The sequence below is a fragment of the Dendrobates tinctorius genome, unplaced genomic scaffold, assembly GCF_039654945.1.
Source record: "Dendrobates tinctorius isolate UK_male_01 unplaced genomic scaffold, ASM3965494v1 ptg000147l, whole genome shotgun sequence".
Taxonomy (NCBI): Eukaryota; Metazoa; Chordata; class Amphibia; order Anura; family Dendrobatidae; genus Dendrobates; species Dendrobates tinctorius.
The window spans coordinates 15,665,733-15,681,188 of record NW_027361814.1 but is presented as its reverse complement, the minus strand read 5'-3'; the positions used below and the strand labels follow the sequence as shown (position 1 = coordinate 15,681,188).

Here is a 15,456-nt window from a genome sequence, read left to right as displayed (position 1 = left end):
AAGCTATGTTTCATAAACTGTAACCACCAAGCTGTGTGCCTTAGATTATAACCACCAAGCTGTACATGATAGACTGTAACCACCAAGCTGTGTTTCATAACCTGTAACCAGTAAACTGAGTGCCATAGACTGTAACCCCCCAGCTGTGCGTGATAGACTGTAACCACCAAGCTGTGGGCCACAGACTGTAACTGTTGGTTTTGATCTCTATGGGAGAGGTAAAGCGAATCAGCCACCCCCATTAAATTTTTATGTTAATAGATGTTAAATGAACAGTATTCATGTCCTGTAACATTACACCAGAGTGGGATTATGCACTTTAGGGGAATATTTGCAGAGGGACTTTTTTTTTAAACTCACCAGATTACTAGAGGAAGGGAGGACTTAATCTTTGTCTCATGCCCCTTACTCATTGCAGATGAATGTGTGAATACAGAATCTAAACCCCAGCCACATAAGTGTTGACTCATTATTTGTGCAGCGTCTGCATTTGTGTCTGATTCTGCTCATGCTCCCATTTGTAATTACCTGCTGGGAAAAGAAGGAATGTCTTTGTCTTTTCATCCTGATATCCTTTTGGCTAAAGAGGAAAAAAATAACTTTATGTACATATATGTTTAAACTACTGTATTTTTTCATAGAAAGTTTGCAACTGTTGTATTCACACAATGTGCAGTGTTTTGTCATCACTGACCCTGAAGTTGGCTCTACGGGTCCTGATACTTTAGCGACTTGGAGCAACTAGAGTTTGTACCTTAATCTCATACTTGATGTCCGGACCTATTCTACAATTTATTGTTTTGTTATTGGACTGTTTGGCCAACTATCTGGCAATGTCATTATGTCATTATGCTAGCAGTACATTACTTTATTTGAGCCCTACATGTTACATTATGGTTCCCTCCATTCATTTCTATGTAATCTCCAAAACCTGCTAAGTAAGCTCCCATGGAGAATGAATAGATAGAGCTGCACATGTTCAGCTGCCATTCTATTTCTCAAGATAGCGGTGAGTTCCAGCACTGGAAATAAATGTTCCTGATGACACAAACATTTTAAAGTGAACCTTTCACACCTCTTAGGAGTCCATGTGGCTATTCACAGAAGTGGTGCAGGCTTAATGTGTCTTTTTGTATGGAGGGGTTAAGAGTTCTTGGTTTAAGTCTGCTGAGATTCCATTTGGCTTTGGTCTCAGCTGCTCCTTATTGGTGCACTCCCCTTTACTACTATTTAAGCTAACTTTTGGCTTCCTCCTACGCCAGCAAAAGTTTTTTTTCTATCCTGTGCCTTACTTACTACTGTTGTGTTCCAAGAATAGCTTTAGAATTTTTGGAGTGATTGAGTTCCGTTTGATTCCTGTGGATATTCTTTGTTGTGTTTTCTCCCTGTGCTGTCTTATTGTAGTAGTAAGACTAGTGTTTTGCTGCCAAGCTCACTATCTAGAGCTAAGACCCAGGGTCAACCAGGGCTTAGGCACTTGATGGTGCAAGAGGGGAAAGCACCCATCAAGAGTGATAGGTAGCGCAGGTGTCAGCATAAGATGAGTGTTGAGGGGTCACCATATTCTGCTCTCCCCATCGTTAAAGCTCACCTTTATCAGCTCCCTCACCCCTCTGTTTGCATCCCTGCCCTGGCATGACAATTACCATTATGTCTGCCGATAGTTTTTCTGAAATTGACAGGTTCCCTTTAAGATTGACACTGCTGGAACATATATTAAACTATGCTCATAGCTACAAAATCTATGAGAATTTATATTGCCACAAAATTCACCTTATCGGTAGAGTTAAGCGAATTTGATCGAATTCAGTTCCGAATACGATCGTCAACGAATATCATTTTTGCAATATTCGTCGAACAGAGCCGAACATGTTCAGAACCAATCATCAAACATACATTCGGCACGAATTGCATACCCATATGACACAAATATGGCAAATTCAGATTCGGCAACTGAATCCGAACAAATTTGCTCAACTCTACGTCCCAGTAAATACATGGTAATTGGCAATTCAACATAGTTTTACGAGGACTTACAATTATTGAGTGTTTAGATCTTGTCTATATAACCCTGGTTAATATCTCTCACCTTGACCTCAATGTTTTTTTATCTCTCACCTTGACCTCAACGTTTTTTTCCACAGAGTCTGTTCTGTGATCCTTTCCTATCAGGAGAACATCTTCGGTGCAACCTCCTTCCACATCTATAGACCCACTGTCAACATGAATCTTTAGTGTCTCTGAAAAGTGAATGTAGAGCCCAAAGTAAGGGACATATTATACAGTACAAAGTAAATTATCTATAATTTCTGTGCCAACTCACTAGCTGGGACATTAAACTTGTTTGGATTACAAGATGTTGGGCTAAAGAAACCTAATACTACCAATAAGGGCTCATTGGCGTAGTTCTAGGTGTGGTAATAGGGTTCCCATAAAAAAGCATAGATACTTTACTGTATCTCCATATGCCTCCAAATGTGCAAAAACCTGGGGCAATATTTTTTTTACTCATGGACTAATTTAAAAAGCAACAACCACATTGTATGGATTTGAGAAAACAAAAATCTAATAGTTTTGATTGTTAAAAAAAACGTAAATTATACATAAAAATAATGAATCATTGCAGTACTTAGTTTTACAGCTGAAACATCCCAGGTGAACCTGTGCGAATGCCCCTCACAGACACATCGGGCCTGCTCCTTGTCCTGGGCTGTGATCAGATCTTCTGAGTCAGTCAGCGAAGCGACAATCTGTTTTGATGATAAAGCAAATAAATGCATACTTCACAAATGCAAAAAAAGATAAAACATGTTCTTATTTGGCACAGTTAACTTTATTGGTGACCTGAACATTAAATCCTTGAGAAACTTAGCGAAACTATGAGTTGTAGTATAAGATCTACCTTCACTTTTCCTCAAATTGTGACACCGCAATGATGGAAAGGTTTTCTACTAGATTTTGGAGCGATTTATACAGGACTGTAATAAAAAACTTTGTGGCCGCACTGCAAAATTGATGGCCCAGATTAATTAGGACTGAAATTCATCATTATCCACAGTTTATTTCCTTCCTTTTATTGGTTTACGGTATATTTTATCTCTCCCATCATCCATAGTTATCAGTATGACTTGTGATTTTTCTATGCTGTGCTTTGCAGTGTCCATCAGGGGTAAAATTTGGAATTCCTGATGTCTTCCCCTGACAGATCCCACAATGCCACTATTGACATACAGTGACGTGTCATATATAGGTCTCACTGTCTACAGTGATGTGTTGTACATTGGTCCCATTTTATACAGTGGTGTGTCATACATAGGTCCCATTGTATACAGTGACATGTGTCATATATTGGTCCCATTGTTTACATTGGCATGTCGGACATTGGCCCCATTGTATGCAGTGACATATCGTACATTAGTCCCATTGTATACTACATGTTGTACATTTCTCATATTGTATACAGTGACATGTGTCGTATATTGGTCCCATTGTATACAGTGACGCATCATACACTGGTCCCATTGTATACAGTGACGAGTCATACATAAGTCCAATTGTATACAGTGACGTGTCGTACTATACAGTGACATTTGTTGTACATTGGTCCCATTGTTTGAAAAAAAATGCATTCCCGGCAGCATACGTTTCTTAGTTGATGTCCTTGTATGGTTGCATTTGAGTGCCTTGCTTTTCCTTATATTGAAAAGAAACATACCCGATGTGAACTTGCATGATGGAGATGAAAAACCACACCATCCCCTATGGTAACTTGGAACTAATGTCTGTGTGACCTGCACACTGGCTGCTCATGTGACTCATACTGCAAGTGCAGTCAACTACACACCGAGAATGTCTTATTCTGCTCTTGATGCTTGGCCATGTTAATTGCATTGCTTTATCTTTCATTTTATGAATCAAATGCATGTGGCTAAAACTTTTGACCAGCAAATTAATATAGTCCACTTAGTCTACTGTTGGCCATGTTGTGAAAGAATACAAGTGCTTCTCATTAAATTAGAATATCATCAAAAAGTTATTTTATTTCAGTTCTTCAATACAAAAAGTGAATCTCATATATTATATAGAGTCATTACAGAGTGATCTATTTCAAGTGTTTATTTCTGTTCATGTTGATGATTATGGCTTACAGCCAATGAAAACCCAAAAGTCAATATCTCAGTAAATTAGAATACTTTATAACACCAGCCTGAAAAATGATTTTAAAATCTGAAATGTTTGCCTACTGAAACGTATGTTCAGTAAATGCACTCAATACTTGGTCGGGGCTCCTCTTGCATCAGTTACTGCATCAATGTGGCGTGGCATGGAGGCGATCAGCCTGTGGCACTGCTGAGGGGTTATGGAAGCCCAGGTTTCTTTGATAGCAGCTTTCAGCTCATCTGCATTGTTGGGTCTGGTGTCTCTCATCTTCCTCTTGACAATACCGCATAGATTCTCTATGGGGTAAGGTCAGGCGAGTTTGCTGGCCAATCAAGCACAGTGATTATATTGGGTTTTTTTTTAATTCGATTTTTGTTTTCCAAAGTTTTTATTAACTTTTCTTTATATTTTAGCAGTCAGCAAATTAACTTTAACAAGGCACATTGACATTTTCACCTTATATCTGTTCACCGAGATGATTTGTGCAGAAGGAAAATGGGAAAAGTCTTTGGGAAAAGGGGTAATAGAAGAGTAAAAGGGACTGGGTTGAGGGTAGAGAACTCATAAAAAAATAACTACATATTCTAGGCAACACATATTAAACAAGTGAAAATACTGTTGTTTTTACACCAGGTGTTGGCACTTTTGGCAGTGTGGACAGGAGCCAAGTCCTGCTGGAGAATTAAATTTCCATCTCCAAAAAGCTTGTCGGCAGAGGGAAGCATGAAGTGCTCTAAAATTTCCTGGTAGATGGCTGCGCTGACTTTGGTCTCTTAATAAAACACAGTGGACCTACACCAGCAGATAACATCACCCCAAACCATCACTGATTTTGGAAACTTCACGCTAGACCTCAAGCAGCTTGGATTGTGGCCTCTCCACTCTCCCTCCAGACCCTGGGACCTTGATTTCCAAATGAAATGCAAAATTTACTTTCATCTGAAAACAACACCTTGGACCACTTAGCAATAGTCCAGCTCTTTTTCTCCTTGACCCAGGTAAGACGCTTCTGGTGTTGTCTATTGGTCATGAGTGGCTTGACACAAGGAATGCGACACTTGTAGCCCATGTCCTGGATATGTCTGTGTGTGGTGGCTCTTGAAGCAATGACTCCAGCAGCAGTCCAATCCCAGTTGCTTGTGCACCTTTTTCTATCACACATTTTCCTTCCACTCATCTTTTCATTAATATGCTTGGATACAGCACTCTGTGAACAGCTTCTTTATCAATGACCTTTTGTGGCTTACCCTCATTGTGGAGTGTGTCAATGACTGCCTTCTGGACATCTGTCAAGTCAGCAGTCTTCTCCATGATTGTGGAACCTACTGAAATAGACTAGGGATCTTTTAAAATGCTTAGGAAGCCTTTGCAGGTGTTTTTTGTTAATTATTCTAATTTACTGAGATAATGACGTTTGGGTTTTTATTGACTGTAAGCCATAATCATCAGTAAACACCTGAAATAGATCACTCTGTTTTTAATGACTCTATATAATATCTGAGTTTCACTTTTTGCATTGAAGAACGAAAATAAATTAACTGTTTGATGATATTCTAATTTAGTGATAAGCACTTGTAATTTGACAAATAATGGCAATGTGACCTCTTAATATAGAAATAAAACAAGGTTAATGTTGATATCAGGCAAACCAGGGCTGATGTCAGGGCCAATTGCACTTGCAGAGTTTCTAGTGAGCTGCGCAAACATGTTCTATACTTCAGCTGCAAAGTTCAGCTGCAAAGTTCTCCTCTGGAAATCGTTAAACCAACTAGAAAAGCAAACTTTTTTTAGAACATTAAAAAAATATTCAGAATGTTTCTTACCAGAATGCATTTCTTCTCATAGCTGAAGACCAAGGCTTGTATTGTAAATTTCTCTCCTTGTACCACAGAGGAGGGGACAATCAGGTCAATGAAGTAAGGTTGGAATGTGGTGAGTTCAACATCGATGACACTGTCTAAACCATTCTTGCCCAAGCAGAAGCCATCGGTTACCCATCTAGTGATAGTGTGTGGAGTTGTTAGATTCAGTACAGCATGTCCATCTGAGCTGTAAGACAAGATGAATGCTGTGATGAATGAATGATTGTTTTTATTAGATAGATAAACGTTAAAAAAATTGAGAACAAAAAACAGGCAAAATAATCTAAGGAAATTTGATAAAATATGTAAAAAAAACTAGGCAATAAAGACGCTAAATTTCACTAGGTTGTATCCTAGGTATCTGCAACTGCCTATCCGTGGAGGTTGGCACCCCACTGATGAATGACAATTGCGTCCTCACTCCTCGGCAGCTGTCCCTACAATTGTCCTCATCATAGATAATAATGGATGAATGGGCATATCCAAAAATGTGAAGTAATAGTTGTACAATGATATACCAAAAAAACCTGTCTCTAATTGGGGAAAGACAGGGACAAATCATATATGGTAATGGGTCGCCCCCGTCCCAGAGCTGTTGGGTACTCGGTACCAGGCCGGCGTCAGGGGGGATGTGTCACAGCAGCGGTGACCCGGTCCGTGGCCCTGGGCACCCAATGTAAATGGTGGAAGTTTAGTTATATTACAGTTTATAGGAATAGTTCGTGACGCCACCTGTGGTGCTCGGCAAGTATTGTGTTAGGCTGACGCTGCATGCAGATCCACTGGGACTGATGTTTGTGCGCAGCATAGATGGTAAAGCTCCCCACAGGTGGAGCTGTAGTCCCAGGGCAGTGTAGATGCAGTAAGGGCGGGGAGGCGTAGATGGTGTAGGTACAGGTACTCAGGTGTAGCGGTGCGGAATAACTGGAGGACACCAGGGTGTGCGGTTCCAAAGCTTTACTCACTGTTTGCAGTTCACACAACGGCCTACCTCCTCACTGTGCTCTCCAGGTCAGGGCTCCAGCCAACCTCCAGGCAAGATAGGATTCTCCTTTCCACACTCCGCCAACATGTACCTTACTGAACGACTCCTCCAATGCGCCTTTAGGTGCGAAGTACTCCAGTACTTAGTTACCCTGGAATGCCTCTCTCTAGGTGTTCCTAGTTTCTAGTTGTATGACAGACAGCTGTAGCCTGCTTCGGGGAACTCTAGCTCTAGAGTCCCGGCTCACTTTCCAAGTGCTGTTGTGTCCCAAGTCTATGAGGGGAGCAAGGCGTTAGCGGCTCACTACTCCACCGGTGTCTGTTGCTGGACATAAAGATCCGATCAGCCTCGGGGACCGGGCCCCGGCCTTTGCGCTCTGGACTGGAAAGGTTATCTCTCTTTCTCAACCTGCTTCCCACCGTCCTTCTATTCTCCTTCGTTCTGTTCTATTCTCTCTTCTGGAAGGTTAGGTTATCAGTCTTGTCAGTCTCCTTCTCTTCCTTCCCCGTGCCAGCAGCCAAGATCACTGGGACCTGCTGCAGCACTTCCTTCAAACATCCATCTTCTTCTCTTCTCTCTCTACATCAACTGACCTCTAATCCTCACTGTTCCCACTCTTTTGTATCATCTTACTCCACCCGCCTCCCAGCACATCTCGTGTTACGAAGCAGGGTTCCACGAGGGGTGCTCTGCTAACCCCCAGCCTGAAGTTGTTAGGTGGCCCAACTAAACTATCCTGTGTGCGGAATGCAGGTGTGGAGTGTGGTCAGGATCTCCCACCTTACCTGGATGGTGGGGCACTACACCTTAGGAGAAGGTGCAGTACCTCTGTGGCGACCGAAGCCTCAGGGGCGCCACAGTAACTAAAAAATAAAACCTATCAGCAAATATTCGTGATGATAGTCTAAGGCTGGTTTCACATTAGCGTTGAAACAACGCTGCGCACTGCGTCGGTAAGCCCCGCCCCGATCCGGCTCCCTGCCCGCCCCATCCGGGATCACCGCCTACTTTCGCATTTGCACGCATGCGATCGGCGCACCCTATCTTTAGCATAGGGTGCGCAGATCATGCGCTGCCAGTGTGAAAGTAGCGTGCTGCGCACTTTTGACGGTGCGCCGAAATGCAGCATGTTGCATTTCGGCGCGCACGGCGCACAGTCAAAAGTGCGCAGCACGCTACTTTCACACTGGCAGCGCATGATCTGCGCACCCTATGCTAAAGATAGGGTGCGCCGATCGCATGCGTGCAAATGCGAAAGTAGGCGGTGATCCCGGATGGAGCGGGCAGGGAGCTGGATCGGGGCGGGGCTTACCGACGCAGTGCGCAGCGTTGTTTCAACGCTAATGTGAAACCAGCCTTAGAACTAGCCACAATGCTTTTCCCCAACAGGTTCATCTGGAGGCTGATAATCGGTTATGATAACTAAAATAGCATACCCAGCATTGCTTACAAATACTGATGTAAAACACTGATCACATACTGAAAGTGTGAAAGGGCCTTAATATAATAATTTGCAAGTACCACAGATATAGACATTGATGTAATAAAGTGGTGGCATACTCACCCTACAGGAACTACCTCAAACAGCCAGGTGTCTGGAAAGTAGCTTCTCGTAAACCGTTTCGGGATCGCTTTAGCAACATCTAAGAAAGGCAAACACTACATTAAAAATAAATGTAGTCGAATCATTTGCTTCTTAAACCCACAGCTCCCAATTTGATTTTGGAGTTTTTGTTTTTTTTCCTCCTTTTCTTTTAAGAGACAGTTTTTTTTTTTACTTTTCTGTCGGCATGACCATATGAGGGTTTGTTTTCTGCAGGATGAGTTGTAATTTAGAATGATATCATTAAATTTACTATATGAATTTCTAAAAAAGAAAAACAAAAATTCCAAGCCTGATGAAATGATAAAATAATTACATTCTGCCATTTTTTCTGATGTTTTCTGATGTTTATTGTGCAGTAAAAATGACCTGAAAACATTTTTTCACTTTGAGTGCAGCGTCACCAAGCTTGCATAGTTTTTTTTACCTAAGTGGTGAAAAAAAATCCAGAAATTTGTAAAAAAAAAAAAAAATCTGGCTTGTGTTGCCACTTTTTGACAGCTGTAACACATTTTTCTTTCTTTCTGGAGTTGTGTGAGGGCTTGTTTTTTGTGTAGCGGGCTGACGTTTTTATTGGTATCTTGTTGGGTTTATATGACATTTTGATGAAGTATCAAGTTTTTAGGGAGGTGTAGTGACCAATAAAACGCAATTCTGGAGTCTCATTTTTTTCTTATTACGGTGTTTATTTCATGGGTTAATACATTTTATCTTTTGCTAGATCGGATATTTTGAATAAAAAAATAAGCTTTTTTTATTTCTTTATTTTTAATTTGGAAAAAAGGGGGCGAGTTAAATTTTTGTATTTTTTTCAGCTTTTTTTAATTTTCTTTTTTTACTTTACTTTTTAGTTCTTTTAAACAACTTTATCCTACACAGGATTAAGGTGACATCTATGGGGTCTTCAGCAGGTGGACTCAGCTCCTGAGCTCTTATCAAACATCTGCACCCTGATGAACATATACACCAGGGGACATATACAATGGGGAAAAAAGTATTTAGTAAGCCATTGTGCAAGTTCGCCCACAAAAATGAGAGGCCTATAATTGACATAATAGGTAGACCACAACTATGAGAGTCAAAATGAGAAAACAAATCTAGAAAATCACCTTGTCTGATTTAGAAAGATTTATTTTGCAAATTATGGTGGAAAAAAAGTATTTGATCACCTAAAAACATGCAAGATTTCTGGCTCTCACAGACCTGTAACTTCTTCTTTAAGAGGCTCCGCTGTCCTCCACTCATCTGTAGTAATCGGAATTGTTTGAACTTGTTATCAGTATAAAAGACACCTGTCCACATCGTCAAGCAGTCACACTCCAAACTCCACTATGATGAAGACCAAAGAGCTGTCGAAGGACATCAGAAACAAAATAGTAACCTCGAACCAGGCTGGAAAGACTGAACCTGCATAGGCAAGCAGCTTGGTGTGATGAAATCAACTGTGGGAGCAATAATAAGAAAATGGGAGACATACAAGACCACTGATAATCTCCCTCGATGTGGGGCTCCACGCAAGATCTCACCCCGTGGGGTCAAAATTATCACAAGAACAGTGAGCAAAAATCCCAGAACCACATGGGAGACCTAGGGAATGACCTGCATAGAGCTGGGACCACTGTAACAAAGGCTACCATCAGTAACACACTACGCCACCAGGGAATCAGATCCTGCAGTGCCAGATGTGTCCTCCTGCTTAAGTCAGTACGTGCCCGAACCCGTCTGAAGTTTGCTAGAGAGCATTTGGATTATCCAGAAGAGTATTGGAAGAATGCCATATGGTCTGATGAAACCAAAGTATAACTATTTGGTAGAAACAAAACTTGTTGTGTTTGGAGGAGACAGAATGCTGAGTTGCATCTAAAAAAAAACATACCTACTGTGAAGCATGGGGGTGGCTACATCACGCTTTGGGGCTGTTTCTCTGCAAAGGGACCAGGACAACTGATCCGTGTACATGTAAGGAGGAAGACCAGGCTGCGGGTACTTGCACAATGCCAAGTCCAGAACTGTCAAGGCTGCATCTGGTGTTGCCGGGGGAAAGGAATGGGGAACTGTACAGGACCCCTGACCTGTTGAGATTGGCATGGCGAGACTGGGCAGAGAGCAGGAAACACTGGAAAACAGTCCAGTTTCCCCCCTGCAGAGAGTAGAGACAGGTGGACGCTGCACTCTGCAGACATTGGCAAAGTGCAGAGATGGGACACAGCAGAGGACATGAGAGGGCCCTACAGAGCCAGTGAATGCGCGGAGCCTTGGGGAGTTCGGCCATACAGTGTGCGGTGCTTGCATTGAGAAGCGAATGCCAGGAGCCGGACCATCAGTATTATTCCCCATGGTTGGCAGGCGTGTGGCGGAACACACACCGGGTAAAGACTTCTACTTCATTACCCATTTCAGCTGTACAAATTGATGGACTAGGGGCTCATTGGGCAAAACCAGAGACCGTCCGTTGCTGCCAGAAGCTTGTTTGTGTGTTGGCGGGCGATGCCTGAAGACTTCATGCCTGCTGTTGCTGGTACTACAACCCTCATCGGACTGCCTGTGGCTGAGAAACCTAGGAGTCACGATAAGTTTAATAACTGGATTTTTGTGTTACATTGCAATCTCTTTTGTTGATTTACCTGTTGTCTCCCTGCGAGTTTCCTTACTGTTGTAATTAAATTGTATTACTGTTAATCCTTGCTCTGCATTACTGCATCCCATTACCTGCTTACATACATGAAAGAATGAATGGGGCCATGTATCATGAGATTTTCAGTGCAGACCTCCTTCCATCAGCAAGGGCATTGAAGATGAAATGTGGATGGGTCTTTCAGCATGATAATGATCCCAAGCACACTGCCAGGACAATGAAGGAGTGGCTTCGTAAGAAGCATATGAAGGTCCTGGAGTGGCCTAGCCAGTCTCCAGATCTCAAGTCCATAGAAAACCTTTGGAGGGATTTGAAAGTCTGTGCTGCCCAGCGACAGGCCCAAAACATCACTGCTCTAGAGGATATCTGCATGGAGGAAAGGGCCAACATACCAACAACAGTGTGTTCCAATCTTGTGAAGACTTACAGAAAACATTTCACCTCTGTCATTGCCAACAAAAGATATATAACAAAATATTGAGATTAACTTTTGTTAATGACCAAATACTTATTTTCCACCATAATTTGAAAAATAAATCTTGCCAAATCAGACAAAGTGATTTTCTGGATTTGTTTTCTCATTTTGTCTCTCATAGTTGTGGTCTACCTATGATGTCAATTACAGGCCTCACTCATCTTATTAAGTGGGAGAACTTGCACAATTGGACGCTGACTAAATACTCTTTTTCCCCAGTGTAGTGGTTTCCAAGAGCTTATGATGGATACATATGTTAATGCACATTATTGGAGCATTTTCAGTTTCATTGCTATGTTGTTTTCTTTATACTGATAATATATAGAGCTTCTATATGATATGATTTTAAATAATTATCAGATTTTATACTTTTATGCACATAATCATAATAATTTATAATCTATATGTGTGTTATTTAACCTTGAGTTAAATGCAATGATTAAGAACGGCAAGGTTTTAAACGTGTAAGCTACTATATACCTCCCCATAGGGGGCTCGTGACATTTTTGTCAATTGCATCAAAAAGATTTTTTTAATGAATTATGAATAAAAATATTTTTCATGGATATCATTGAGTTTGACCTTCCTTTTTAATTGCTTCCATATTTGACACTGTCCCCACACCATGGCTCTACAGAATTGTACTGTACATTACGAATATTCCCTGACATACGGCTTCATAGTGGCTTGCAACATTGGTCATTGGCCACAATGTAAAAACACAAAATCACTGCATATTTTACTCAATGTACAAACAAACATTACTAATATTTGTAATGAGGTACCGCACAGATTAAGCTGGGATGTATTTAAACTTTGTCTTTTATGTTTGATAATTTACAAAAGAAGGTCTAATCTAAGTGTAAAGGAATGAGTAGATGTCTGGCACCTCCTGAAGACTATATGTGATATTATAAATGTATTATTGTTGAGCACTGTTTTATGCCAAATTTATTGTAATGTCTCCCATTAGAGCTGAAGTAGATTAGACAGCTGGTAAAGGAAGAATTCACATTCAGCCAGTACTGCAGATGGGATGAGTGGTTGGAAGTAAAAGCAGAGCTACTTCATAGTTACATTTGCAAATTGCCTCTTTAGAGAGGAAGATGACTAGAACTCTATAGCGCCACCAGTTGGAAGCAATGATCCTAAAAGTCAATTTTGACCCTTTAATGAGCCTTGAAATATGACTTAGTATAAAAGCCAAATCAGAATCTCACTTTGCAGACAACAGATGTTTCAGGGTATGGCCCCTCGTCAGTGCAAAGTAAGAGATCTGATTTGGCTAGGTGAGAGGCTCTGGAATAAGGTCTAAGGGGTAACGTTTCTCCTTGTGAAGAGTGACATACCGACCATGGCAAGACAATATAAGGAGGCTTATTTGCCATGCAATGCTCTTCTGGGAAAATAAATGTGCAATTTGCCTGTTCAGAGAGGAAGAGGACTAGTGCTCTATAGCGTCACCTGTTGGAAGCTGCGATCCTACAAGTCACTATCGACCTTTGCTGGAGAGGGCTGTGGTCAGTGAAGGTCAGACAAAAGGAAAGGAGTATACTAATGAGGCAAGACGTATCTCTAAAATGTTATTGAATAAGTGCAGTGTCACCACATGTAAAGGAAATATCTATGCCTCTGTGAAAACAGATGAAGATGTGAATGCCAAATTATATCTTGTACAAATGTTATACTGGTTTCATCAGTGAAGAGATTTATTTTTATAAAATGTGCTGCCTGCTTCTTTGTGAACATAAAACATTGGGGGTTTCTGCACCATTTCAGTGTACTAGCTACACCCACAAACTCAAAGGAACCCGTTCTACTGGTGCATGGGGTCACTGCGGTAAGCTCATGATTAAGGGTGTGAAGTCACCTGAAACGCGTCGATGTCGAATACCATGTAACTTACAGCGCTGATTCTGTTTTATCCTCTACTGAGCACTTTCAGTGAATAAAGAAAGAAGTTTGTTCACAGGTTCCTTGAGCTGGATTTTCTCCTGCTTTGTGGTCACAGTGATAAACCTTGACCCATGCGACATTTACATAAGGATTTTGATTTATGGAAGTACCTTTAGTTGTTTTCTTTTTTACAGACATACGGGCAGCCACCTCTTGTGACCCAGTGTTGGTAAAAACGAGTAAGTAGTTTTCCTAAAAAAAGAAAGAAAAATATTGACTTGGTCACATTAACCAACTTACTTTATATTTAGCCAGTCGTCAAGAGGTGCTTTTTTATTTTTATTTGATGGTTCTATTATTTCACCCTCTCCATTAATGTGACTTAGTAGCAACAAATAACAGTGTTGATTGAAGAACCTGAATTAGGTAATTGTGAAGTCATCAGACGAATTAGCCATTACAAATGTAAAGTAAATTCTGTTGAACCTGAAATCCTTGAGGAAGAAAAGCCTTCTCAAGATAATTGTTATCTCTTGTTGATCAGCATTGAATAGCAGTCTCATAAGCTACCTGATATTTGGTTCACATTGAATATAGGGCATATAATTAAAGGAAACGTGTCAGCAGTTTTGGCTGATATAAGATGCAGCCACTGCCTTTCAGGGTTTATCTACGGACCGCTCCCAGGGTGAGTATAATAAAACTTATTTTTGTTATCTTTCAGGTCAGATGGGGGCTTATCGCCCTGAAAGGCAGTGGCAGCATCTTATAGCGGCCAAAACAGCTGACAGGTTCCCTTTAAAAAGCTAACTTAGCCTTTCCTCTCACCAATCCTTCAGAGGTTTCTACAGGGGAACTTCAACCTACCAAAAAAAATAATTATTTATGCAAAAATTGAGAATTCTGTTATTAAAAATTGCAGTCACCAAGAATATCAATAACTTTTGGTTTTTAGTTACAATGTTTCCCATTGATACCACCTCTGTGTAAGGGCCCAATACGGCATAAGGTACTACTGGGGAAAGTGAAACCAGTAGATTTTTCCCATAAAATTCTGATTTGCACGAAAAAGGAGTATGAAGCAGAGACCTAAAGAAAACTGAGTCACATAATATTAACATTTTTTTAAAAAACATTCTTGCCCTTTGTGCCAATTCATGTGCTTAATGGGCTTAATCCTGAACAGGGTCTTACCCATGAAATTCACTTGAGATGCTTCTTCCCAAACAATTTTCACTAAAAATGAGAAGTATGTTGAGACATCCCAAAAATTTGATTCATGAAAGGCATACATTTTGTTTTGAAAATTTGTTAAGCATTCTGTGCCCAGAGCTGGCAGCGTCTTGATCCCAAATGCTACGCCTCAAAAAATTAATTTAACTAAAAATGGGTACACTGAGATGTCCCAAAAGATGGAGTCATGAAAGATAAAAAATGTTCCTTTCATATTCTTCAGTAAGCAACGCAAAGCCCTCATCACCTGCCAATGGCAGATTTCAAATACAATCAGTGTCAGACAATGTGCTGGATGTCTCTCTGTCTCTCACTCTTGCCGTCAAATAGATATCATTTAAGGTCTATTTGTCTCACACGCCAGGAAGCACACTTTCTCTGGTAGACAAACCTTGGTTTCGGTATTTTACTGCAGTAAGAAAATTAGGACTGAGATGACTTTAAAACTTCCCTGGTCCTTTGTAGTGCGTCGAGAATAAACAAAAAAATCAAGATACTACTGTTGTTATTGCAGTATTTCACAAGTCAATCAATTTGAAAATCACTTTCACTCTGCAGGTCCTGCACCTCCCTGTCACTTGAATCTGGCTGTTATTAATCAAAGAC

The 15,456-nt window shown here is 40.8% G+C and overlaps 1 protein-coding gene across 3 annotated transcripts in view; it reads right to left on the bottom strand.

Moving 5' to 3' along the window:
- Nucleotides 1-15,456, bottom strand: part of LOC141049748 (alpha-2-macroglobulin-like protein 1) — a 355,320-nt gene that overhangs the window by 110,959 nt on the left and 228,905 nt on the right. For all 3 annotated transcript variants that reach the window (XM_073546474.1, XM_073546473.1, XM_073546476.1), the window contains 6 exons: nucleotides 13,788-13,869; nucleotides 8,573-8,651; nucleotides 5,985-6,210; nucleotides 2,630-2,750; nucleotides 2,119-2,240; nucleotides 529-580 (listed from right to left, as the gene is read on the bottom strand). In XM_073546474.1, coding sequence (XP_073402575.1) covers nucleotides 529-580; nucleotides 2,119-2,240; nucleotides 2,630-2,750; nucleotides 5,985-6,210; nucleotides 8,573-8,651; nucleotides 13,788-13,869 — 682 coding nt within the window. The remainder of the gene's footprint in view (nucleotides 1-528; nucleotides 581-2,118; nucleotides 2,241-2,629; nucleotides 2,751-5,984; nucleotides 6,211-8,572; nucleotides 8,652-13,787; nucleotides 13,870-15,456) is intronic.